This window comes from Centruroides sculpturatus, unplaced genomic scaffold (genome assembly GCF_000671375.1).
Source record: "Centruroides sculpturatus isolate CEXI.00-Female unplaced genomic scaffold, Cexi_2.0 scaffold796, whole genome shotgun sequence".
Lineage (NCBI taxonomy): Eukaryota > Metazoa > Arthropoda > Arachnida > Scorpiones > Buthidae > Centruroides > Centruroides sculpturatus.
This window is the reverse complement of record NW_019385038.1, coordinates 235975-261841: the sequence shown is the minus strand read 5'-3', so window position 1 is coordinate 261841 and position 25867 is coordinate 235975. Positions and strand designations below refer to the sequence as shown.

The 25867-nt window shown below is 30.9% G+C and overlaps 1 protein-coding gene across 1 annotated transcript; it reads right to left on the bottom strand.

The window, feature by feature from the left end:
* Nucleotides 1-683: 683 nt before the first annotated feature.
* Nucleotides 684-6472, bottom strand: LOC111633739. The gene is made up of 5 exons (XM_023378348.1): nucleotides 6355-6472; nucleotides 6188-6243; nucleotides 5996-6097; nucleotides 4080-4163; nucleotides 684-836 (listed from the first exon to the last, which is right to left on the bottom strand). Exons 1-5 carry the CDS (start codon nucleotides 6464-6466, stop codon nucleotides 684-686), a joined length of 507 nt encoding a protein of 168 aa, XP_023234116.1. The 5' UTR covers nucleotides 6467-6472.
* Nucleotides 6473-25867: the final 19395 nt, after the last annotated feature.

Below are 25867 nucleotides of genomic sequence, written 5' to 3'. Positions count from 1 at the left end.
CCAACAATCAACCATTCTAAGGACTGAAGAGGGGTCATTAAGACCCGAAATGCATTTCCTTTAATAAAATATATGTAAATCAACTGTTCTTTATGTGATGTGTTACTGGAGAAAGAAAGCCATTAGCTTTTAATTATTTAATTTTTTCTGGTGTTATTTTTTTGCTCGAGCAACGCCGGGCTCATCTGCTAGGAATAATATATAATTCTAAAAAATAAGCTGCCATTTAAAAAAAATCATTTTTATAAATAATATATTTTCATTAAGAAAAGGTGTCGAGTCCGGTTGAAAGTGTTAATCCAATAAGAATGTCGCATCCGGGTGAAGGGGAAAATCGAAGAGGATCACCGCCTAGGCCGAGGGATCCGCAGCCGTCCGAAGGGAACAAAACCACAGAAACCACGGTTCCGAGAGTCGGGCGGCTCTCTCCTCCGATTCCTCCTCGTTCCGACTTCGGCGAGGCAGTAGCGTCGCCGTGGCAGACGAACAGGCAGAACGCGACCAACCAGAAAATGTCGACTCGGACGAGCCGTCACTTTCTACATCTTCCACAGCAAGGCCTGTGGCAGGATGACCCCCGAAGACCTTGGCCAAGTGCGTCGGACCGAGAGTGTAGCGTGGCATAATCCCGAGTCCGGGAGGATGCCACGCCACGCGCACTTGGGGAAGGTCTTCTTCACCCGCTACCTCTGGCTCGTCGAGCCCCGTTCCTCCAACGTCTCTTCGAGCGCCGAGTCCGACAGACTCGTTCCGCGCCGTTCGAGGAACCCCCTCCCTCCGGCGCCATCGCCTTCCTCCGCCGGAACCGCTTCCAAAACCGCACCAACCTCTTCATTCTGTAAAAAAGAAAATTTGCAATTAGTCCAGTGAAAACAAAAGNAAGGGTGGCCGAGTTTGTGAAAATGCCGGGTTATCGGGAATGGGGTTAAAAAAAATAAGTACGAGTGTTTCCTCAGAAAATACTGTACTGTACTTGTGTGTATTGTTTACTTGAGAATACAACAGAGAATAAACTGCCCAAATACCCTTAAACAAAGGAAAAGTACGTCCTTTATGAAGGCATAGAACCTTTACTACATGAAAACAAAAATTAATGAATACACTGTGTACAGTAATTTACCTGATAAGACAGACCTCAGAAAAATACTTTATGAGGCATAAAGATGTCTATAATGAAAATTAATTAACTAAGGATTTTTTTGCCCTGCAAGGGTGTGGCCGAGTTATCCGGACTGCCGGGTTATCGAGTGCCGAGTTTTCGAGACTCTACTGTATAACATAGTAGTTTTAAAACGTTTAATAGAAAATACGAGAAGGAATTGCAGCGAAGGAAAAAAATAATTTAAAACAATTTATGCTTTAAAATTCCATTTACCTTGTCCTCGTTTTTTTCTTGAGTGCCTATACAATGCTGAAAATGTAAAAATGATTAGATGTAAATGAAATTCACGGCATGACTTTTTACATTTCTCCTCCAGAACTTAACTCAAAGGACTAACTTATGATAAAATATGGAACGAGAAAAATTAAGAGATTTGAAAATTATAACAGATGAGGAGAAATCAGTAAATAAATTAATCCATTTGTAAAGTAAAATTGTGTTGCTTAATTATTGACAAATTATCATCAAATGATAAATGTAAATTGCATTTCTAATATTAAAGTTGATTGTGTTATTAACTTAAGCAATCATAAAATTTTTGATTCTTCTAGATTTTATAGTTATGAAATTTTAAATAATTAGCAATTTTTCTTCCTCGATCGAAAAATAAAATATAGATATGAAATTTTTAAATTTTTAATTATATATTACAATGCTTATTTTCAGTTTAATTTTTTTGATTTTTAATGTATTTGTTCAATAATTTTTAAATTATAACTTCGATATATGTTCGAATAAAAATATTTTATTACATATTTTGTTTGATTGGTTTACTGCAGACAGAAATACAGTAAGACCCTGCTTAACGCTACCTCGATTAACGCTGATTCGATATAAGGTGGTCTGCTCGAAGCCTAAAAAAAGCTCAAAATTTACGCTGATTTAAATTATCCGAACATTTCATTTATTCATATATAATACGATTATTCCCAAACACTAACCAATCAGCAAAAGATAGCAATTCGTTGTAGCGCTGTACTTTGCTTAAACCTATGATTGTTTGGTGCAATTTTGGAAAAACTATAACATGGATGCCATAGGCAATATCGATTCGCTTGGCAAGAATTAACTGATGAATGCATGAAAGAAGTTTGGAAGAAGTTATGGCTGAAGGTATCCAAGAATTCTCAACGAGAAGAGCCTATCGCTATATCGTTAGGATGACAATTTGGTCAATCTAACGATAAAGCAAGACTAGATGTAGACGAGCAGTAGGCCTATATTGAGGAGTTACTGCATGTTTCTGGTGAGAGCCTTACCAACGACGACCTTCAAAAACTGGCAGAACAAGGAAGTCATGTAGAACTGGAAAATGATGATTCTGAAAACGAAGAACCCAAAGAATTTCTCTACAGATTTCCTTAGTAAAAGTTTGGTAACGATAACCGAAATCGTTGATCAAATTGTGGCGAATGATCCAGATTTTGGAAGGAGGGCAAAAGCAAGACGAGGCGTTTTGGATGCGATCTTCTACTACCGACATTTGCTTAACGAAAGAAAAAAAAACGCAACAAATGACACTACACAACCTCATTGCAAAAAAATCAAGAATTTCAGAATAGCCAGGACATTCGTCACAAAAAAATGAACTTTACATTTCTGTGTGCATATGTTTATGTGTTATTGACAAGACTATGTCTTGTTTATAAAATCGTACTGCCGTTTTATGTTACCAGCATAGAGGTATGAAGGAGTACAGAGTATGTCGAGCGTTGATATTTGGCACAGAGCATTAGGTGCCCAAATGTTTGGCACATAAAAAGATCCAGACTCGTAGGTAGTCAGGGGACCGAGAACCGAGTCAAAATAAAATCCAAAATGGCGACCCTCTTCTACAAACAGGCAAAACAGCCACCTCACTCCACCGAAGTCAGGTGGGGAGAGTACTACCCACAGTCATTCTAAGAAGTGAACCCTGGCCTTAGGACCGAATACGTAATTTCTTCTATGTTAAATAAATTTGTAATCTAATTTTGTAAATTTGGGAGTGCTTCAAATATGACATTAAAACGGTTTCATGTCGTTACAAGTGGCTTTTTTAACATTATCTAGTATAGTAAAATCGTGCGACCGATAAAAATTTTACGTTATATTAGGGTTGTCGTTAGATCCGACAACGTTATAATCGGGTTAAACTGTATATTGTTTGTGCAAAATAAAAAATAATTTCGGACGATACAATAGCCACGATTGTTTTTTCAAAAACAGGAAATTTTCGTTACGCATCGACAAAAATTCAACCCGGACCGACACACAACAGGGAGAAATTTCTAAATTGGATAGGTTAATTTCATCGAAAATGCATCGTGGACAACCTCGTGGTCGTGGCCGGCGAAGTTTGAACGATCGCGCCCAAAAGCAGCGATATCAAAGAAGATAGGAGAATGAGAATGAGACCTGCCTTGAGCTTCAAAGTGATTCCGCTTAGTAGTGAGTCTCCGAGACATAGTCTTGTCCCAAACACGGCCTTGCCGTTTTACTTGTTTAACTTACATTATTATGCAAATTAATATAAAAAATAACTCAAAATTAAAGTAAAATCTGTTTATTTTTGGTCGCGTGTTCTCCTTACCCTATTTACTCTGTGTTAAAATGACCTCGTCATTTTTGTCGTCTAGGAACGTATCCCCCCGTTAAGCGGGATCTTATTGTACTAGAAAATTTTTAGCTATTGTTTTTTTTAACATTTATTCATTAAATGCTAATTAATTGATATAAAACGTTCAGTATTAGCATGTTAAATGAATTCCTTACTTTGCGAGTTTTAATGACAGATATTAAGCAAAATTGGATAAATTACAATTAATCCTGTTATGATAAATTATTCAGGAAAAGCATATTTCATCTTTATTTGTAATAATCCATAAGAAGAGAAAGATAATTTTCATGCAAAAAATACACGTTTAAGTACACTTACGTCAGCAGCATTGTATGCTCTTCCTTCTCTTTTCAAATCCATTTTAAATGCATATTCACAACAATTAGAAATGCCGATGTATTCCTGAAACAATTACAGTGTTTTTAAAAATAATATATATTTTAAACAAGAATTATATAAAATTAATACATTGTTTTTATAACATATGTATAGAATGCTACAGATAATTTAAGAATTACTTTCACAGATAATTTTAATTATATTTTTAAAATTGTTTAAATTGACACTACAAATTTAGAGCGTGAGAAACAAAATAGATTAAACGAAAGGTTACGATGATATGACTAAAAAGTTATATTATCGTACATCTAATCAAATTGTTATCTTTTATAAAAGTTAATTATGCTTATTATCTATCTAGCATAAAATAGAAACAGTTCTATTAGAATTGCATCACAAAACTCATAAGTTATAAGTCAAAAATAAAAGTCGTTCCCCTGGCTTCATTCTTATCATTGAAATTTTGAAATATATAAGTTGNGAGGCCAATATTTAAACGAGACTTAATTTTCTAATTATGAGTGGTTGTTTGTTTCGTGAGCAATAAAATAATTTAAAAATAATTTTTAACGATACAATAGCGACGATTATTATTTTTTAAAAAAATTGTTAGGCTTAACATAGATGAAAATTCAACGCGAAGTTGGTTAACAGCGATATACTAATTATATGGGATATACTAATATACTATACTAATAATATATTTTTTTCCTTCTTTTCGGTTATCCGATTTTTTCAGTTATTCGACCAACCTGAGTCCCCAATTGAGTCGGATAATCGATGCTCTACTGTAGATTAAACGTAAACGTTACTATTGTTTATCAAATTGTTATTTTTTTGTAAAAGTTAATTATGCTTATTATCTATCTAACATAAAACAGAAACAGTTCTATTAGAATTGCATCACAAAACTCTTAAGTTATACAGTCAAAAATAAAAGTCATTCTACTTGGCTTCACTCTTATTGCTGAAATTTTGAAGTATCTTTATAAGAAGTTGGTTTGTTTTCGATTCAGTTTGAACTGCTTCTTAACTTTCTAAATAGCTTATAAAAGTTGCCAAATATAATTTTCCAGTCCTATACTTTATCGACGTTACAAAACATGTTACATTTCGTAAAAAGTTACAAATTACAAATTCCGTAATAATTNTATATTTTAAACAAGAATTATATAAAATTAATACATTGTTTTTATAACATATGTATAGAATGCTACAGATAATTTAAGAATTACTTTCACAGATAATTTTAATTATATTTTTAAAATTGTTTAAATTGACACTACAAATTTAGAGCGTGAGAAACAAAATAGATTAAACGAAAGGTTACGATGATATGACTAAAAAGTTATATTATCGTACATCTAATCAAATTGTTATCTTTTATAAAAGTTAATTATGCTTATTATCTATCTAGCATAAAATAGAAACAGTTCTATTAGAATTGCATCACAAAACTCATAAGTTATAAGTCAAAAATAAAAGTCGTTCCCCTGGCTTCATTCTTATCATTGAAATTTTGAAATATATAAGTTGGTTTGTTTACGGTTCAGTTTGAACTGCTTCTTAACTTTCTAAATAGCTTATAAAAGCTGCTAAACATAATTCTTTGAGTCCTATACTCTGTCAACGTTACTAAACAAGTTACCAATTTCGTAATAATTGAAACAGTAATATGTTAACATACTGTTATATTGGTTGTAGTTTACTGTTACGATGCAGTTTTTAATAAAATTGTTATTAATTTTAAAACAATTAATAAAATAAGGAAAATTTGTAGTCATAACATCGTAACCGTTAGTTTTCACTTAATTTTATCATTCAGAATGAAATTCTAGATTAGGAAGTTATATATAATTCTGAATATATTATTTCTTAATAAAACGTGGACTTACATCATGATTCAGGAAACAAACTTTCTCTAATTTCTCGTCTGTGGACAGTAGTTTTCCCGTCTCAACAATTGCATTATAACAATTGTCAAATAGCTCAAGACCCTGAAAATATTTTAAAATAAATTATTTTCAAAAACTCATTATTAAAATAAATTAATATAATATTAAAATAATGCAATAATTTATTTTTACTCTGTAAACGCCAAGCCCTCTTGCACAAGCGGGTGGTGATATTCTGTCGTTTAAAACTATTTAAGTGTAAATAATTTTAATCGTTTTACAAGCACTATAATTCTTTTTATATATGTTTATATAATAATTAAAATTTTATATTTAAAATATTTTTAAAAATTCCTTACCACAATATCGATCTAACACACTCTTTGGACAACTCGAATATAATTTTGTTCCTAAGCTATTAACTTGGTACAAAGAAAGGCAAACGATGAAAATGAAACCTACAAAATACATATTCAAAGTTTTTAATAGGTTAAATTTTTAATTTGATCTTATGTATTGACACGAATCCTTTTATAGAATGAGATTCATGATTATTCATCGATTGAAAGTAATAAATAACTTGCTCTCAAGTTAATATTATTTATTCAAGGACGACATCTTCGTCTTTAAAGTTAATAACTGGACTTGTTTTAAAGTTTTCTTTTTTTCCGACATCTGATAACAAACTTTCTTATTAAAACTGTTCTTTGTGTTTAGAAATGTTTTAAAATATTAAATAATTTCAGATAAAAATTATTTATATATTATAGGGACTGATATTCACAGAGTTATTCGAACGAAAAATAATAAGAACAAACATTAAAATTATAAGTTTGGTTAATTTAGGCAAGCTCAAATTAAAGGCGTTATTTCGGTAAAGTGCCAAATCCACTTGAAAAGTTCACTAAGAATATGATTGGTGGATCGCATGGCACCTTGATTAATTATTATGAATGCTTACTTATATACTAATGTATTGAATTTAAATGAGCAGAAAGTGTCAAGTGGATAAGATCACATGGAGGACGGGTTGGATGGTAGACTATTTTCTCCAAGGTTGTAGAAAACAAGCAAAAAATTTTATTCGAATTGATCAAAGGGTTTAGAAATAGAAAATATATTGATATATATGAAATAGACAGACAGGTATTCTATGCAGTATTTAGACATATATATATATTTTTTTATCTTATAAAGTGTCAAAGATTAATAATATTTTAATTATTTTTGTCTATATATATAAATGAGAATGATTGTTTGTTTGTTTGTTTGATGTATAGTACACTCCTACGCCTTTTGACCAATTCTTACGAAACTGAGCAGTTACTTTAGCATACTTCTTTCTAACTTTGATAACGTTATAATCCCACTCCAAAATACTGATTGCGTTTTCATATATCTATTAATTTCTTTTTACATTGGATTTGATGTATCTACATGCAGCGCCATCTATTCGCAAAAAAATTTTAAAAATAATAAACTAAATATAAATCATATAACAAAGAGTATAATTTAAAAAAAAAATAAACATTACAGTATATTCATTTAGTTACAGCAATAATATTATAGCGCGAAATAGACGCTCTATATTAACACTTTGATGAGCAATATATGGCACTCGCTTGTGCGGAGTCGAAACTGTCGCACTGGTGGTCGTCGGTAGTTTAGCCATGTGCAGTTTTCCGGGTTTTCTGCAAGTTAGTAACACCAATATAATCAGTTTTCCATAAAACTCCTCTCGGCAGATCGCCCACGGGTCTCGTTGGCGATCTAAATAATCTAAACCAAATAATAAACTAATTATAATAATTTATCTATAAACTTGCTATTTACAAGGACATACTTTCACGTAGTCTATGGGCATTCTGATAATTATCTTAAAATTGGTTTTACCACGTGCATTTTTGAAATTTACGATTAATAACGCCGGATGTAACAATTACTGCGAAAGGTACTCTACTTTATAAACCCGGGCGTTACAGCTAGTTGATTATATTTATTTGAAACAAATACTTTTCATTTGTATAACATCGAGTATAATTTTGTTCCTAAGCTATTAACTTGGTACAAAGAAAGGCAAACGATGAAAATGAAACCTACAAAATACATCTTCAAGGTTTTTAAAAGCTTAAAATTTTAATTCCGATCTTATATATTGACACAAATTCTTTTATTGGATGAATAAATATCATGATTATTCATCAATTGAAACTTGCTATCAAGATTGATGTTTACTCAAGGACGACATCTTCGTTTTTAAAATTAATAACTGGACTTGTTTTAAAGTTTTCTTTTTTTNGGAAAGCAAGTTTAAAAATTATAAAGAAAAACACGACAAATTTTTATATGAATAATATAAATGGAGTAAATCATTTATTGTTATTATATAAGGTTAGTTTGATATTTCCAGATTATTAATATTTTTTATTTTGTTGTATTTTGCATGACAAATTGAATGAGCGACTGCAAAATATTCACATAAAAATGATCTTATTCATGACAAAATATATCTTCACTTTTCAATGACAATGTAAATAAGATTGTAAATTAGTCCAGTTTTTGCAAGGCCATTTATACATGGAACCAACAAGACCGTTTGGAGCATATTCCGGAGTCAGAAAGATCTCCAAATTTAATCTTTAATATTAAAAGAATTATAAGCGAAATGAATAAATTTTTATTCGTTTACAGTGAAGTGACGAAATCACAAACAGTTCGCAGTTGTTCCAAACCGGTTTTAACAGTTAAAACAATTTAAATAAATATATCTCTATTAACTTATTAATACTTTTGGGTCATCCTCTATATCAGAAAATTTGAGAATGATAAAATGCGAGCATACAATTTACATTTATCTGATTAAATTCTTTTCAACTAAATTATTTTAAAGAACTTTTTTGGAAAAAAATGTTTATTAAAATGCGAAATAAATTCATAACTGATGATTATTAAGAACCAATTTGTGTTTTGTAAGCCAAATTTACATTATCCATCTGATCATTTACATTAGAAAGTTAAAAATAGGATTTTCATTTTATATACAGTAATAATTTTATTTAACTTAGTTTTTCATCTCACTTCCTCATTATGTATATCAATCGTTCGAAAGGAAACCTTGACAACGAAGATACCTTTTACAAGTCAGATTAATTCAATCGTTGTAATCTTGATTTTTCAAGATTATATACATTTATTACACAGGGTGTCACTATTGTTAAGCAATTTTGATGCCCTCTATTTTTAGATATATCTTCCATAGTGTCTTATAACCAGTTATGTTGATTAATTAATGCGTAGTTTTAGCGCATTATAAAATTATAAAACAGACCATAATTGCGCCATTAACAACGGGTTTGACACAAAATAGGGTCGACTAATTCGAACCAGGACTTATGTACCCACGAAAAAATTATGGTAGTCTGGATTAGGATCGAATCCTAATTCATCAGTCTAACATTTAAGAAGCCATCTAAATATAAGAAAACATAAACTAAAAATGTATTTAATTATTAAATATACTGAAATTAGGCATATTATCTCATAGAATTAGGCCTATAAACAATAAGATTCACTAAAAATATTTTGATCGTCTCAATATTTTCTCCAGATTTTTAGTATTATATTTAAGTGTTTGTTAAAACAATTAAAATTAACTTAATAGAATTAAATTAGAATACAAAAATTGCGTAAAACATAACAACATTCCAGGCAAGGTCATAATTATAGACGAAGATGTCGTCCTTGAATAAATAACATTATCTTAAAAACAAGTTATTTATTACTTTCAATCAATAAATAATCATGAATCTCATCCTATAAAAGGATTCGTGTCAATATATAAAATCGGAATTAAAATTTTAAGCTTTTAAAAGCCTTGAAGATGTATTTTGTAGGTTTCATTTTCATCGTTTGTCTTTCTTTGTACCAAGTTAATAGCTTAGGAACAAAATTATACCCGAGTTGTCCAAAGAGTATGTTAGATCGATATTGTGATAAGGAATGTTTTAAAAATATTTTAAATATGAAATTTTAATTATTATATAAACATATATAAAACGAATTATACTGCTTGTAAAACGATTAAAAGTATTTACACTTATATAGTTTTAAACGACAGACTATCACCACCCGCTTGTGCTAAAGATCTTAACGTTTTCCGAGTAAAAATGAATTATTGCATATTTTAAATATCGTATTAATTAATTAATTTATCTTAATAATGTATTTTTGAAAATAATTCATTTTAAAATATTTTCAGAGTCTTGAGCTATTTGACAATTGTTATAATGCAATTGTTGAGACAGGAAAACTTCTGTCTACAGATGAGAAATTTGAAAAAGTTTGTTTCCTGAATAATGATGTAAGTCCACTGTTTGATTACGAAATAATATGTTCAGAATTGTTTATAGCTTCATAATGTATTATTTGATTCTGAATGATAAAATTAAGTGAAAATTAACGGTAACGTTGTTGCGATTTAAAATTCTTTTTCTTTAGTTAATTTTTTTTTTCAAAATCAATAACAATTTTATTAAAACGGCATGGTAACAATAAGCTACAACCAATATAATAGTATGTTATCATATTACTGTATCAATTATTATTGAATTTATGTAAGGCTTGCTGACTTTGTGCGATGGTCGGGACGGTCGAGAGATCGTGACAATCGTGTGCGAGCATGAAATTAGCAATGAGACAAGCTTTCTATCTCTTCCCGTTTAATAAAAATGTTTAAAGGTTTTCTGCCAAATATCTCTACGTCTCCATCGACTCAAATTTACAAGGATAGAGTCGGGTAAAGTAACAAATATTCTCAAGAGTGTCTTCCTCGGTTACGGTCAGTAGATTCGAATGCCCGGGGCGCACTGTTGCTTGGAAAAAATAGTCCTTAAAGCTTGAAGAGCACGATCAACTCCGGGAAAGCTAACGTCTCTCGGAAATAGATGAAAGGTCGAGCAACATTTTCTATGATAAAGCAAAATCTTGGAGCAAAGAACTTCATATCCTTGAAACTTGTATTTATCAGTTTTTCCCCTCGATTCCCGTACCGATTATTGATATTCCTTCGTCACCTGGTGACAATTTGAAACCTTTCCGGGCGCAGGAGAAAACAATTTCGCGACTAAACCTGATTCCCGATCATCTAAAATTCCTTCGACTTTGATATTCCCCTCGCAATTGAAATCCTTTGCTTTCGTTTGTTGGAAAGAACTTTTATTGTTTAAGCTAGACTTTAAGTCATGCTTTGTTATTATATTCTAAAAGTGAGAGCTTAACTAACTCGCCGGTTTTTCATCATTCGAAACATAAAAGTTCGATGTTCGTATGGAACCTCACATTTGTAAGTCACATTTGTAACTTGTAAGTTCTTAAAAAATCGAACTTGTTTAATAACGTTAAAAGAGTACAGAACCCGAAAAATTATACTTGGCAACTTTTATAAGCTATTTAGAAAGTTAAGAAGCAGTTCAAACTGAACCGAAAACAAACCAACTTCTTATAAAGATATTTCAAAATTTCAATGATAAGAATGAAGCCAGGAGAACGACTTTTATTTTTGACTGTATAACTTATGAGTTTTGTGATGCAATTCTAATAAAACTGTTTCTGTTTTATGCTAGATAGATAATAAGCATAATTAACTTTTTATAAAAGATAACAATTTGATTAGATGTACCGATAATATAACTTTTTAGTCATATCATCGTAACCTTTCGTTTAATCTATTTTGTTTCTCACGCTCTAAATTTGTAGTGTCAATTTAAACAATTTTAAAAATATAATTAAAATTATCTGTGAAAGTAATTCTTAAATTATCTGTAGCATTCTATACATATGTTATAAAAACAATGTATTAATTTTATATAATTCTTGTTTAAAATATATATTATTTTTAAAAACACTGTAATTGTTTCAGGAATACATCGGCATTTCTAATTGTTGTGAATATGCATTTAAAATGGATTTGAAAAGAGAAGGAAGAGCATACAATGCTGCTGACGTAAGTGTACTTAAACGTGTATTTTTTGCATGAAAATGATCTTTCTCCTCTTATGGATTATTACAATTACAGATAAATATGCTAACATAAGCTTCTCCCGAATAATTTATGACAGGATTAATTGTAATTCTCCTTAATATCCATTATAAAAACTCGTAAAGTAAGAAATTACTTTACGAGTTTTTATAACGGATTAAATTAAATGCTAATACTAAATGTTCTATATCAATTAATTAGCATTTAATGAATAAAAAGTAAAAATAAAAATATAATAACATTTTTCTGGTATTTCTGTCAGCAATAAACCAATCAATCATAATCTGTAATAAAACATTTTATTTGAACATATAACAAAGTTTTAATTTCAAAATTATTGAACAAATACATTAAAAACCAAAAAAACTAAACTGAAAATATGCATTGTAATATATAATTAAAAATTTAAAAATTTCATATCTATATTTTATTTTTCGATCGAGAAAGAAAAATTGCTAATTATTTAAAATTTCATAACTATAAAATCTAGAAGAATTTAAAATTTTATGATTGCGTAAGTTAATAACACAATCAACTTTAATATTAGAAATAAAATTTACATTTATCATTTGATGATAATTTGTCAATAACGAAGCAACACAATTTCACTTTACAAATGGATTAATTTATTTACTGATTTCTTCTTATCTCTTATAACTATAAAATCTAGAAGAATCAAAAATTTTATGATTGCTTAAGTTAATAACACAATCAACTTTAATATTAGAATGCAATTTACATTTATCATTTGATGATGATAATTTGTCAATAACGAAGCAACACAATTTCACTTTACAAATGGTTTGATTTATTTACTGATTTCTTCTCATCTCTTATAATTTTCAAATCTCTTCATTTTTCTCGTTCGTATTTTATCATAAGTTAGTCCTTTGTGTTAAGTTCTGGAGGAGAAATGTAAAAAGTCATGCCGTGAATTTCATTTGCATGTAATTATTTTTATATTTTCAGCATCGTATAGGCATCCAAGAAAAAAAAGAAGGCAAAGTAAATGGAATTTTAAAGCATAAATTGTTTTAAATTATTTTTTCCTTTGCTGCGATTCCTTTTCTTATTTTCTATTAAACTTTTTAAAAAGCACTATGTTATATTACGTTTTCAAACAATTTTATAAATGTATTTAAAATATGTAAAATTTGATATGTGATTCTTTTATTTATATATCTCAAGATTTCACTCGGATTAACCCCATAATTATTTATTTAGGAACTAAAATTTATTACTTTAAGCATTTCTCCATTGTAATTTAGTCTATAAGTTTCTACTTGCGATCCAGATTCCTCCCAAAATAAAAATTTTAATTTATAAAGAAAAAATTCTAAAACATTCAGGACGAAATATATTTGTTACAGTTTAGCTTTCGGTCTTCTCGGAGATAATGTGAAATTATGTTCACATTTTTCGCTAAACTCATAAACTTTTATTCATTTTATGTGAATTTATAAATCGATGTGATTGAGATTTGGGCCTTAGTAACTGTCTAGTTTGCCTTGGGTAGCCCTAAGCGAAACTAGACTAGTCCTGGTAAGGATTTAAATTTTTCGTACTTGAAATATGGAAAAACGAATCAAATCAATGAAAATACAAAAGAGAAAAATTAAATAAAAATATAATAATTTGTAGCATTTTCCAGAATAAGAATGGAGCAGATGTGCTGGATCTCGAATTCATAGTATTTCGCAGCCATAACTAAGCAATGAAAATTCATATTACTTGTTACATGACATTGTGTTACTTTTTCGAGTTTTTTATATCAATCAAATTTCTTGCAATAATATCGGACATTTCAAATTCATTATAACAATTTTACATACAATTTTCTAAAATATAGTTTATATATGTCATGTTATGTATTCCACTTCGCAATGAACATAGAATTATATATCCTTCGCGTGTGAAGAATAATGAACATAGACTCCATCGCTAAACCCGATATAATATAGCTAATCACCAAACGTATGCCGTAAATCCATCGGGCTAGTTTTAAGGCTAATTACTAGTAATTAGCCTTAAAACTAGCCCGATGGATTTACGGCATACGTTTGGTGATTAGCTATATTATATCGGGTTTAGCGATGGAGTCTATGTTCATTATTCTTCACACGCGAAGGATATATAATTCTATGTTCATTGCGAAGTGGAATACATAACATGACATATATAAACTATATTTTAGAAAATTGTATGTAAAATTGTTATAATGAATTTGAAATGTCCGATATTATTGCAAGAAATTTGATAATTATAAAAAACTCAAAAAAGTAACACAATGTCATGTAACAAGTAATATGAATTTTCATTGCTTAGTTATGGCTGCGAAATACTATGAATTCGAGATCCAGCACATCTGCTCCATTCTTATTCTGAAAAATGCTACAAATTATTATATTTTCATTTAATTTTTCTCTTTTGTATTTTCATTGATTTGATTCGTTTTTCCATATTTCAAGTACGAAAAATTTAAATCCTTACTAGGACTAGTCTAGTTTCGCTTAGGTGCAACCAAGGCAAACTAGACAGTTACTAAGGCCCAAATCTCAATCAGATCGATTTGTAAATTCACATAAAATGAATAAAATTTTAAGTGTATAGCGTGTATAGCGAAAAATATGAACGTAATTTCATATTTTCTCCAAGAAGACCGAAAGCTAAACTGTAATAAATATTTAATTAGGTTTCCGTTACTGGTTTTTTGTAGACTTTAAAGAATTAAAAGCGAGAGCTTTCTTTCTTCCGTAGCACATCACACAAGGAAGAGACCATTAGTAGATATTAAATTTTACGAGTTATACAATCTTGAAAAATTCCTTAAGAATAAATTAAATCAATATCACAATTCTGATTATAGCATTAAAAATACTGAAAAAAATTCATTAGCAATCTCTAAAAACTCAATATTAATGCTAACAGCAGAATGTTAAGCCTAGACATTAAAAATATATATCCATCTATACGTAAAAGTTTTATAATTAGTACATTAACTAATCTAAATTGTGATAATTGGGTAATTCAACTGGTTCAGTTTGCTCTAAATAATAGTTGTTTTACTTGTAATAAAAAAATTTTTAGACAATATACCGGTATCTTTATGGGTTCATGTATAGATCCTAAACTAGCTGAATTATGTATTATAAAAATAGATCATATTATTAGAAACCTCAGAGGCAGAATAATAGATATGCAGATGACTGCTTCACAATTTATGACGCTATTTTAACCAACCCTCAAACCATTTTTAACAGTGCCAATAATATAGTAACCAACATAACTTTTGATTTAGAACTTGAATATAATAACAATTTACCATTTTTAGACATCACAGTCCAAAGGTCTCATAACAGCTTAAGTTTTAAAAAGTGTACTATTATTCCAGTACAGTAAATCTATGTAGGCTATATTAAGAAAAATATTTTTAACATGTATATCTCCAAAATTAAAACACGTACAAGCAATTACCTTGAACAAACTAAAGAAATAGCCCACATTTATAAAGTCTTTCAACTAAATGATTATCCAAATAAGATACTAGAAAACTGGCTTACCAAACTAACCCTACTGCAACCCCCAAAAATATAATACCAACTCAAATGACTTATAAAAAACTTACATCTCCACAATTTTCGAAAAATTAAAAAAACTATTAAAATCACATAACATAACTCTAGCCCCTCTATTTACTAATAATATCAAAAAAATTACTAATAACTAAGTAAAATATTTTTGAAAATATTGACATAATGCAACAAAATAACGTCATAAATAGAATAGCCTGCAACTGGATTACCAATACATAGGTGAAACTGGAAGACTAAATAAGACTAAAAGAAAACTGGAAGAAAAATAAGACTAAAAGAACATTCACGTGCTATTAAATTTAATTACACTAATTTTGCCGTAGCCATACATTACATTAGTAAAGGTCGTGAGATCTCACTTAATAATCTAAAAATACTTAAAATAGAAAAAAATAGTATGAAAAGGAAATTATATGAACAACTTGAAATCACGAAAATAAAAACTTAGGCTATAAAATGAACTTAAATGACGATCTAACCATTAGTGACATCTGGAAACCCCTCCTCTCTAACAGGTAGTATCCACATGTGATTCCATCCCGCCCTCCCCCAGATGACCCCCATCTGGTTAACCTACACTGCCCTCCCATATAGATACAACTTCATTCTACAAATGTAACCGCATAATCGAAGATGATCAGAACTCTGATGCAACCCTAGTAAACTGATTACCAAGCCAATTGCCCAACATACTCTCTANCAACAATTTTGCGTATACTCGTGCGCCTACGCGCCGTCCCTGTAAAAGTAATAATAATAATAATAATAATTTTTTCTCAGTCCCCAACATCTAGCATATACGCGAATTGTTTAAAGTATGAATATAAATTATTGTTTTAAATAAATATTTTTTATTTATGAGGAAATTATACGCGACGAGACGTCTCGTCGCGTACAGAATCATGGTGTCGCGTCACGGCTGGTCGCATAATTGCCTATTCGAATGCATGCATTTTATTTTGAAGCGTAACAAAAATATTAGATGATTAGTTTTTGTCTACATACAAAAGAGAGTCGCAAGTAGAAAGAATATTTCGCCGCAACGAATGTTTGTTTAAATGTAGAGTGTGACGTACAGAGAAGTAAAGTGTAAGTAAACCGTTCCATTGTTTCAAAGTGGCAAATTTTATTTAAAAAGTTCAATTATAATGCGTAAGAATCCGTAGCATACACGTAAAATAAGAGATGCTTATATACCAGAAATGTCCTGTAACGAACTCGTTTAAACGAGGAAAGGCGTCGAGATGGTGATGTCATTTCCGGAATAAATATTTCACACGTCATTTTCTGTCATAATGCAAAATTTTCATCGATTGTGTTTTCGCTCCTTTGAATTCAACAATGAAATAACAGAAGAAAAGCGCATGAAGCCACGCAACAAAACAAAACAAAATTGATCACTTTTGCTTGAAGATGACCACGTAGGCCCCTTATTTGCATTTTTGTTTGGCTATCACGTGCCTCTGTTTATCGTTTTGTTTGTTTACGTACCTGTCAAATGTTCCTAACTATTGTAATTTGTAATGTATACACGTGCGCTTTTATGGGGGGAGTGTAAACTGTTCGGTTTGGACATAGTTTTTTCTCACGAATGGCTTCATTACGAAGAAGTCTGCTCTACATTTCTAATTTATTTTATTTCAGAAAATTTTCTGAAGCTGGCATTTACGGAAACACCCATCATATTAATAATGTATCCATAGCCATAAAAGTCGTAGAGATCGAGATCTTATCTCGGTCTATATATAAAATAGAAACTTTAACACTTATGTGTCATGTGTGAGATCGTCTTATGCACGTAAATTTATACAGGTTAGCGAACTTTGGAATATAGCAACCCGTGCAAACTACTTAAAAGTTATTCGTTTAATTTCAGATGAGTGGGAAGAGGACGAGGAGTTTTAAAATAGCTGTCCATCACAAAGATCGCGAGGTATGGAGCGAACACGATTTTCGTCTATTAACGTCAGAACCGGGTCTGTTCCATCGAATGGTTCACATAATAGCGCAAGAATTCCTTCCAGACGAGAGAGATCGTAAATACTATGCAGATAATTACAAATGCTGTCCTCCTCCTTTCTTTATCATCATTGTCACTTTAATGGAGGTAAATGTTTCCTGCATTTAATTAAATTCAATTCATTTCGTGACTCGCGATACTTAGCTTAGTAGTATTAATGCGATTTTGCGAATTATTTCGTTTAAAAGCCTCTAAACTTCATCATGTTTTCCCACTATACACGCCGTTCATGCCTGTAAATAAGCAATTCACGAATGATTTAATTAACAATATAAGTGTATTTTTTAAATGAACACATAACAAATCTTACTACGTGAACCGTGATGTAGATATGTAAAATACATTCATTTCTGTGTGGATCCGAACTGTATCCTTCACTTCTTTACCTCCTTTCAAACTGAACCTATCCTTCAATATTTGGTTCCTTCCTGTATCTAAATGCTTGAAAACACGAACCCGTGTGTGATCTAAACCTGAAACTATTATTTATTATTCAGTTAGAATATTCGAAAATTGAAGGTTCGAACTCCCTCAGACCTAACAGAAGGTTCAAGAACGTTTCATCCTATAGAGGATCGGAACCAATTCTTTATTCTCAAACCGATCTTAGGTTAGAATATTGAATAACTTATTTTAAAAAGTCTAGTAACGAGTTGAATAATTTTCCCGGCGAAAAAGTTAAAATTGTGTGTGACGCTATCTGTGACTTTATTAAAACTTTTTATATTATTAATAATTACTATAAAATGACAAAAAGTTTAATTTTGAGGATGGAGACGAGTTTAATAAAAGATTGTAAATCCTAATAACCAGTAAAATCTTCATTAAGTCCGACCCCACTCGAGATACGACACATGACATCCCCTCTATCTCCCTACCCATTCGATCTTTAATCACCAAAATTTATCAGCATCAATGACCCAAATACATGAACCTCCCTGCAAAATTTCAGAAATATTCGACAAAAGGCACAGGAGTTATTAAGTTTCAAAATGGATGGACAAAATCGCGCCTCCACATACATATATTAACATCCATACACACAGAAAAAAACCCTCAATTTTTTATATTTTCTTGCATTCCTTGGTGCTTCAAGGTCTCTCGAGTCCAAAAATGTAAAAATCTTGGGTGGTCATTTTATTACGATCGCCATACTTTCCCTCTGTTATATAACATCTGTAAAAGTAGTAATGGGTTCGAACCCATGTTGTGACAAAATTTAGGATGCACGATTTATCTGTTAACAAAACTATCCACTCAGTTTTAATGCAGAAACGTTGTAGTGTCCATCAGATTGGAAATTCTTAGAAGAGAGACGAAAACTCATTTGCAAACTGATAAAAAAGGTGTTATCCTGTATAATTTTATCTTCTCGCTAAGCATAAAAATAAGCGCGTTTACGAGCAATAACGTTCGAACTGTCGCAGTAAACCAAAGATTAATGAGTAAGAAAATGCTATTAGATAAGATGTTTGCATGTAAATATTTTCTGAAATTATTCTTTAGCATTTTTAAGGGGTGCAAACTGTAAAACGGAGCAACAAAATTTGATTTATTTGTATTTAAAAAAAAAAAAAGAAAGTTGGCAAAACTTTCATCTCTAGAGACCAGGAACTTTTTACGGTTCCAATCTAAAGTTAAATGGAAGAATTATCCGATTATCCGGGTTAAAAAGGCTTCTTTATGTCCGTCTTTTCCCTTCTTCGAATATAGATTTAAAGAACTAAGAGAAATAGTTAAACTCTTCCATTCGAATTTATTATTTTTTTGTGTGTGTGTGATAAATTTAATCCAAAACTAAATTTATCCAATAATAAAAAACTAAAATTCAGGTTTCATCTATAATTGTATTTATGATTTCGTATATAGGCTATACTTAAACCCAATAATAAAAAACTAATTTTTAAGTTTCATCTATAATTGTATTTATGATTTCGTATATAGGCTATACTTAAACACAATGAAAATACAATGCAGTCTACATCTTAAAATGTACTAAGTTTAAAAAAGTAAATAAATTACGTTAATTTTTAAGAAATGAGCCTTAAACTCGGTCAATAAGATCAGGTAGAATTTGATACTGTTGCTATTTAGTAGGCTTACTCGTACTTTTAGAAAGCCTAGCGGAAATTATGCATTCTAAACTAAAGCCTGAATGCTACCAAATTCTTGAGATAGATTCTTAACATTTTAAATGCGTGTAAATAAATACACTAATTAATAAAAATTCAGTACATTCACTTACTTGGTATTTGATGTACTGTACTTTACTATACATTATGCAGACTTACTGTACAGCATACCACCACTTATTCAGAATTTTATTACCGATTTCATTTATTCCGGCTTTTTATCATAAAGGAAAAGTATGGCCATCGATTAAAAAATGACCTCTCAAGATTTTTACACTTTTGGACTGGGGAATCCTTGAAACGTTGAGAAATACAAAAACATTCGCGTATTTATGGATGTTAGTGTATGGTGGGTACGATTTTGTTTACCCACTTTGAAGCTTAATTACTCTTGTGCTTTTTGTCGAAAATTTCTAAAATTTTGCAGCGAAGTTTTGTTTATTAGGGGGATTGATGATACTAAATTTTGGTGATAAAAGATCGATAGGGTGGGGAAACAAAGATCATGTCATATATGCAACAGGGTCTGACTTAATGACGATTTTACTTATAATTAGCATTTATAATCTTTTATAAATCCTATATATAATCTCGAAATTAAGATTCTGTCATGTTATAATAATTAAAAAATATAAACATTTTAAAAATAAAATATGATAACAGATGGCGTCACCAAAATTTTAAATGATGCAACGATAGTTGATCAACTCGTTGCCTTTCTCGCGGGGGTCGTCTCTTATAAGACCGGCTTTGGTTACTTAGTAACCTCTCTTCTGTCTTCCTCGGATTGGTCGTCTTCTATAAGACCGACTCTTCCTTCCTGTTTCTTCCGGAGTGACAAAGCTGAGTGCTATACTACTCCTCTGTGGTGAAATGAAATGAAATGAAANTTTTCGCCCTGTGGGCACTAAGAGGCCTTTTTTAGAAAGTTTGTCATGAGGATTCGGGCAGGTGATGAGGGACGAGGCCCGACATATCCAAAACAGATGACCTCAGGAAAATTCTCGGGATTTATCACCAATCTGGATTTGATCTCGGATCCACAGAGCGATAGTCTGCCAACTTAATCGCTTGACCATCCAGCCATGCTGGTAGAATTAAAAAGATACACCTTTCAGTACTCTATAGACATTAATTAAAAGATTTGGTTTAATAGGATACGGCAACGCAATATATGGACGATCTGCCAAAGTAATGTCGCCCCGCTGCGAATTTTTTAATCTAACCAAGATAAGCAAAAGCACAGTCAGCTCACTCTCTGATTGAATTAAAACTTGTCATGACCGAAGTACATGGCCTACGTTATTAATCCTACCAATACGTTATCACATAAACAAAGCGGATCACGACCAGTGCGTAGTCTCCAGACGCAGTAATTAGCATACAGTAGTATACGTTACATACAGTAGTAAGCGTCGATATTTTGTACTGTACATATAAAAATTTGTGTGTATAATTAATTACAGTAGAGCCTCGATTATCCGACCCCCGATTAAGCGACACCTCGGTTCACCGACCGTCCTAGTCGGCAAATTTCACATGTCCGCTAGTGATGTGGCGCTACAATATTTGGCTATGCCTTGGCTACTTTAAAATTATTTTTACGTGTTTTAGCTGGCAACACTCATTCGACCATGAAAGGGAGCCAGTATTTAAACGAGGCTTAATTTTCTAATTTTTAACGATATAATAGCGACGATTTTGCGATATAATAGCGACATCCCAAATCTGCATTGGCACATTCATATGTCACCAGACACAACGTATTTTATTGGCGAAACACAAGTTGGGAACCCCATAACAAAAGAGTTCCCAACTCGTATGGCAATCGGTTAAAAAATGACCTCTCAAGATTTTTATACTTTTGGACTGGGGAATCCTTGAAACGTTGAGAAATACAAAAAATTCCCGTATTTATGGATGTTAGTGTATAGTGGGGGCACGATTTTGTTTACCTTCTTTTAAGCTTAATTACCCTTGTGCTTTTGTCGAAAATTTCTAAAATATTGCAGCGAAGTTTGTTTATTAGGGGGATTGATGATACTAAATTTTGGTGATAAAAGATTGATAGGGTGGGGAAACAAAGGAGGTCATGTCATATATGCAACAGGGTTTGACTTAATGACGATTTTACTTATAATTAGCATTTATAATTTTTTATAAATTCTATATATAATCTCGAAATTAAGATTCTGCCATTTTATAATAATTAAAAAATATAAACATTTTAAAAATAAAATTTGATAACAGATGGCGCCACCAACATTTTAAATGGTGCAACGATAGTTGATCAACTCGCTGCTGGTTTATTTACCGTATTTACTCGCATATAAGACGAGGTTTTTATTCATTTTTCACTGCTTCAAAAACCTAGGTCGTCCTATACGCGCGAGCGAAGAATTTTTTGTGTTTTTGCAACAATTTTTATAAACCGTGTATTCTCATTTTTTACCAGATGCTCACTCTCTGGTGTTTCAAAACAAAAGTATTTTATCTGTGTCGTTTCAATCGTTGTTGTGTTTTGTTAAGAGTAAAGATGAACAGCAATAGGAAAAGCAAAGCTGTTGAATTAAATTCCAAATTGAAATTCCAAAATTACATGGGAGCTTGATATCAGTTTTAATCCATTATCACGTAAAAACAGATGATTATTCGGAAATCAGAATTCCGAGAAACTCATGTGTAATTGACGAAGAGGGGATTCGACTGTTAAGAATTGGCAAAAAAGGTTCTCGATTGTCCAGCTTTACGTGAACAAATTATGTTGTCGATTTTACAATATTTTTTCTTAAAGTTTAAAATGCCAGTGATTTTTGCGGTACAATGTGTTCATTTACGAGCATTTGATATTGTATCTGTGATTAAACGAATTAAAATTAGAACTATATTAATAAATCTAATTTTCTTTGTTTTGATCTTTAAAGTCACACCTCGTCCTATATGCGAGTAAATACGGTATTCTTATTATCGTGGTGTATTTTATGCAGTTTTATTATTACATATTGGAAATTGAATGTCATTTTCAATAATAAAGCACAAAACGTCTCTTAATTTTTATTTTTTAAATCATATTTATTAGTTATAGTTGTTAAGTTCGATATACAACCAGACAGAATTGTCACATGTGTCAGGTGTGTTTATGTAACCGTATACTTAAGAATGAGTGGTGAGATTTTCCCGTCTAGAGAGGGAGAGATTGTGCATTCCCTTTGGTGTGTCGGGTCAATGCCGACCAATAGTGTTTTTTATAATGTAAATATTACTTTAAAGACTTTCTGTATTTATATCTTGAAATATTTTTCTGTTTCTCTGAAAAAGTCCTGTATAAAAGTATTGATATTTATAATTTTATTATTTTATACAAACTTAAATAAAATCAGAATAGATAGTTTTTATTCGAAAGAAACTTTTTTCAAATAAATATTGTTTATTTTTGTTTTTATTTCATGATTCNAAGTTTTTTCTTTTTCATAAACTTCATGAACTCTTTTTTAAAATGTGACAATATTTGCCAATTTTATTTTGTATATATACAAATAAAAAAAATTCATTAATTAATAATTATTCATTGATTCACTTCTGCTAAAATTCATCCGTTATTTATTTGTTATAATTTATTGCTATGTATAACAATAAACCTAAACTTCTCTATAAAATATTTTCAAAACCATGCCTTAAATGCCTTTATGACTACGACCTTACGTAAAGTATGTTTTGATGTTATTCAAAATGAAGAAGAGAAATCAAGTTCGTATACACACATTCTATTATCTTACTTTTATTACTAAATGATAATAATAATTAGAAGAAAACACATGTTAAAAATTTTCAGTAGTAAACAGATACATTACAGATACAGTAGTATATGTTGTCGGTACTCTCGACAGCATATACTACTGTTTTGACCCACAAGAGGGATCTTCCCAATATCAAAAAACGTTTTATGACCCTTTGTCTTCATTTGTTCTTTTATTCGGACTACTGTCTGTCGACATGTACGGACGTTCGTCCTACTGTTATGTAAAGACTCATTTATACATTAATTCCTTGATTAAACGAAGATACCTTAACCTCTACAATGTGTTTCGTTTGTGTGTCTCTCCGCTGATTTCGGATTAACGACATATGTATTGTTGCTAGTTCTTATAAAATATTTCAGTAATACAAATATTACAAGTGCGGAAAATATGCGGAAGGCAGTATCGGATTTACCTCGGATATCATGCCCATTTTTATTTCTTAATTTGTTTGTTTATTAAGTTACGTCAACGTAACACTTCCTAGGACGGATGCCTACTGGGAGGTCTTTTTAAAAGTAACTGGCTCCCTATTCAGGTGTTATAGACGTGGAGAAAACCAGGAAAACACGTGGCCACTCAGGACCGATCTTCCAGTGTTCAGGGAACGGAATCGCTTGGCCACTGGCAGGCCTTCTATTTCTTGATATGGCACTATCATGTGGATGAGGAGGGTTGAAATTCTAGCTATCTTTTCTCTGTAAACCTTACAAGTTTGAAATTTTCAAATAATGTATTCCGCCATTAAAAATGAAATATCTTCAGTGTATAATATTCGTATACGAGATTATCTGGAATTTAAAACATTTAAGTTCATTTCAAATTAATTCATCTTAAAAATGCGTAACAAAATTGTGAGAAGCCGGGGGAGTTAGAGAGTAATGCTCTAAACCAGGCATGGCCAACATCCGGCCCGTCTAATGAATTTATGTGGCCCGCGATCAATCTTCCAATATTAGCTACTGAAGTCCGAATAGCTCGATGAAAAATTTTGACGTCTAAAAAAAAAAAAACAAAAGTTAACAACTCACCGTGCGTTTAGAGTTAACACTCTATTACAAATCTCGTAGGTACAGTACAGCATAGAATGCTGATAAAGCATGATAATGTGAAAAATGTATCTGTAATTTCTATATACAATTCAGTCTCTACGCGTGACATTACAATGAGATCTCGCACCACCTCAGAATCTTCTTAGGGCAGCCTCTGGTTCGTCCCGTAGAAAAAGTTTTCTTTCCAATTCGGCCTGGGGACAAAAACTGTTGGCCACCCCTGCTCTAAACCCTTTTCCCGACGTTTGGAACGCCAGTGGAATCACATGCACGACGTTCTAAACGCCATTGTAAAACTTCTAGGCTTACAGGAAGGCGGAGCTGAACGTCCGACGTATACGTTTTTGCGTCGAAAACGTCGGCTGCAACCTCTCTATAATGTTTTCACTTAACTCCTGGATTTCACAAAATATTTTGAAAGTTGAAAATATAAGTCAGTTGATGTAAATTATAAAATTTACAAATCGCAATATTATTCAGTAGTTGACAAAATAAATTTTTAAAATTCGGAAAGTTTGTTTTATTCAAATTATGCTAATGGTCGAATCATGAAATAAAAACAAAAATAAATTATATTTATTTGAAAAAGTTTATTTCGAATAAATAAAATCAGAATAGATAGTTTTTAAGTTTGTATAAAATAATAAAATTATAAATATTAATACTTTACAATACAGGACTTTTTCAGAGAAACAAAAAAATTTTCAAAATACAAACACAGAAAGTCTTTTAAAGACTTTAAAGACTTAAATAATATTATAATATGACTTTAAAGTAATAAAGTTATATTATAAAAAACATTATAACTAATAAATATATTTTAAAAATTAAAATTGAGAGACGTTTTGTGCTTTATTATTAAAATCATATTCAATTTCCAATATGTAATAATAAAACTATATAAAATACACCACGATAATAAGAATACCGTATTTACTCGCATATAGGACGAGGTGTGACTTCAAAAGATCAAAACAAATAAAAATTAGATTTATTAATACAGTTCTAATTTTATTTCGTTTAATCACAGATATAACATCAAATGCTCGTAAATGAACACACTCTACCACAAAAATTACTGGCATTTTAAACTTTACGAAAAAATCTTGTAAAATCGACAACATAATTTATTCACTTAAAGCTGGACAATCGGGAACCTTTTTTACCATTTTGCCGAATCCCCTCCCCGTCGATTACACATGAGTTTCTCGGAATTCTGATTTCCGAATAATCATCTGTTT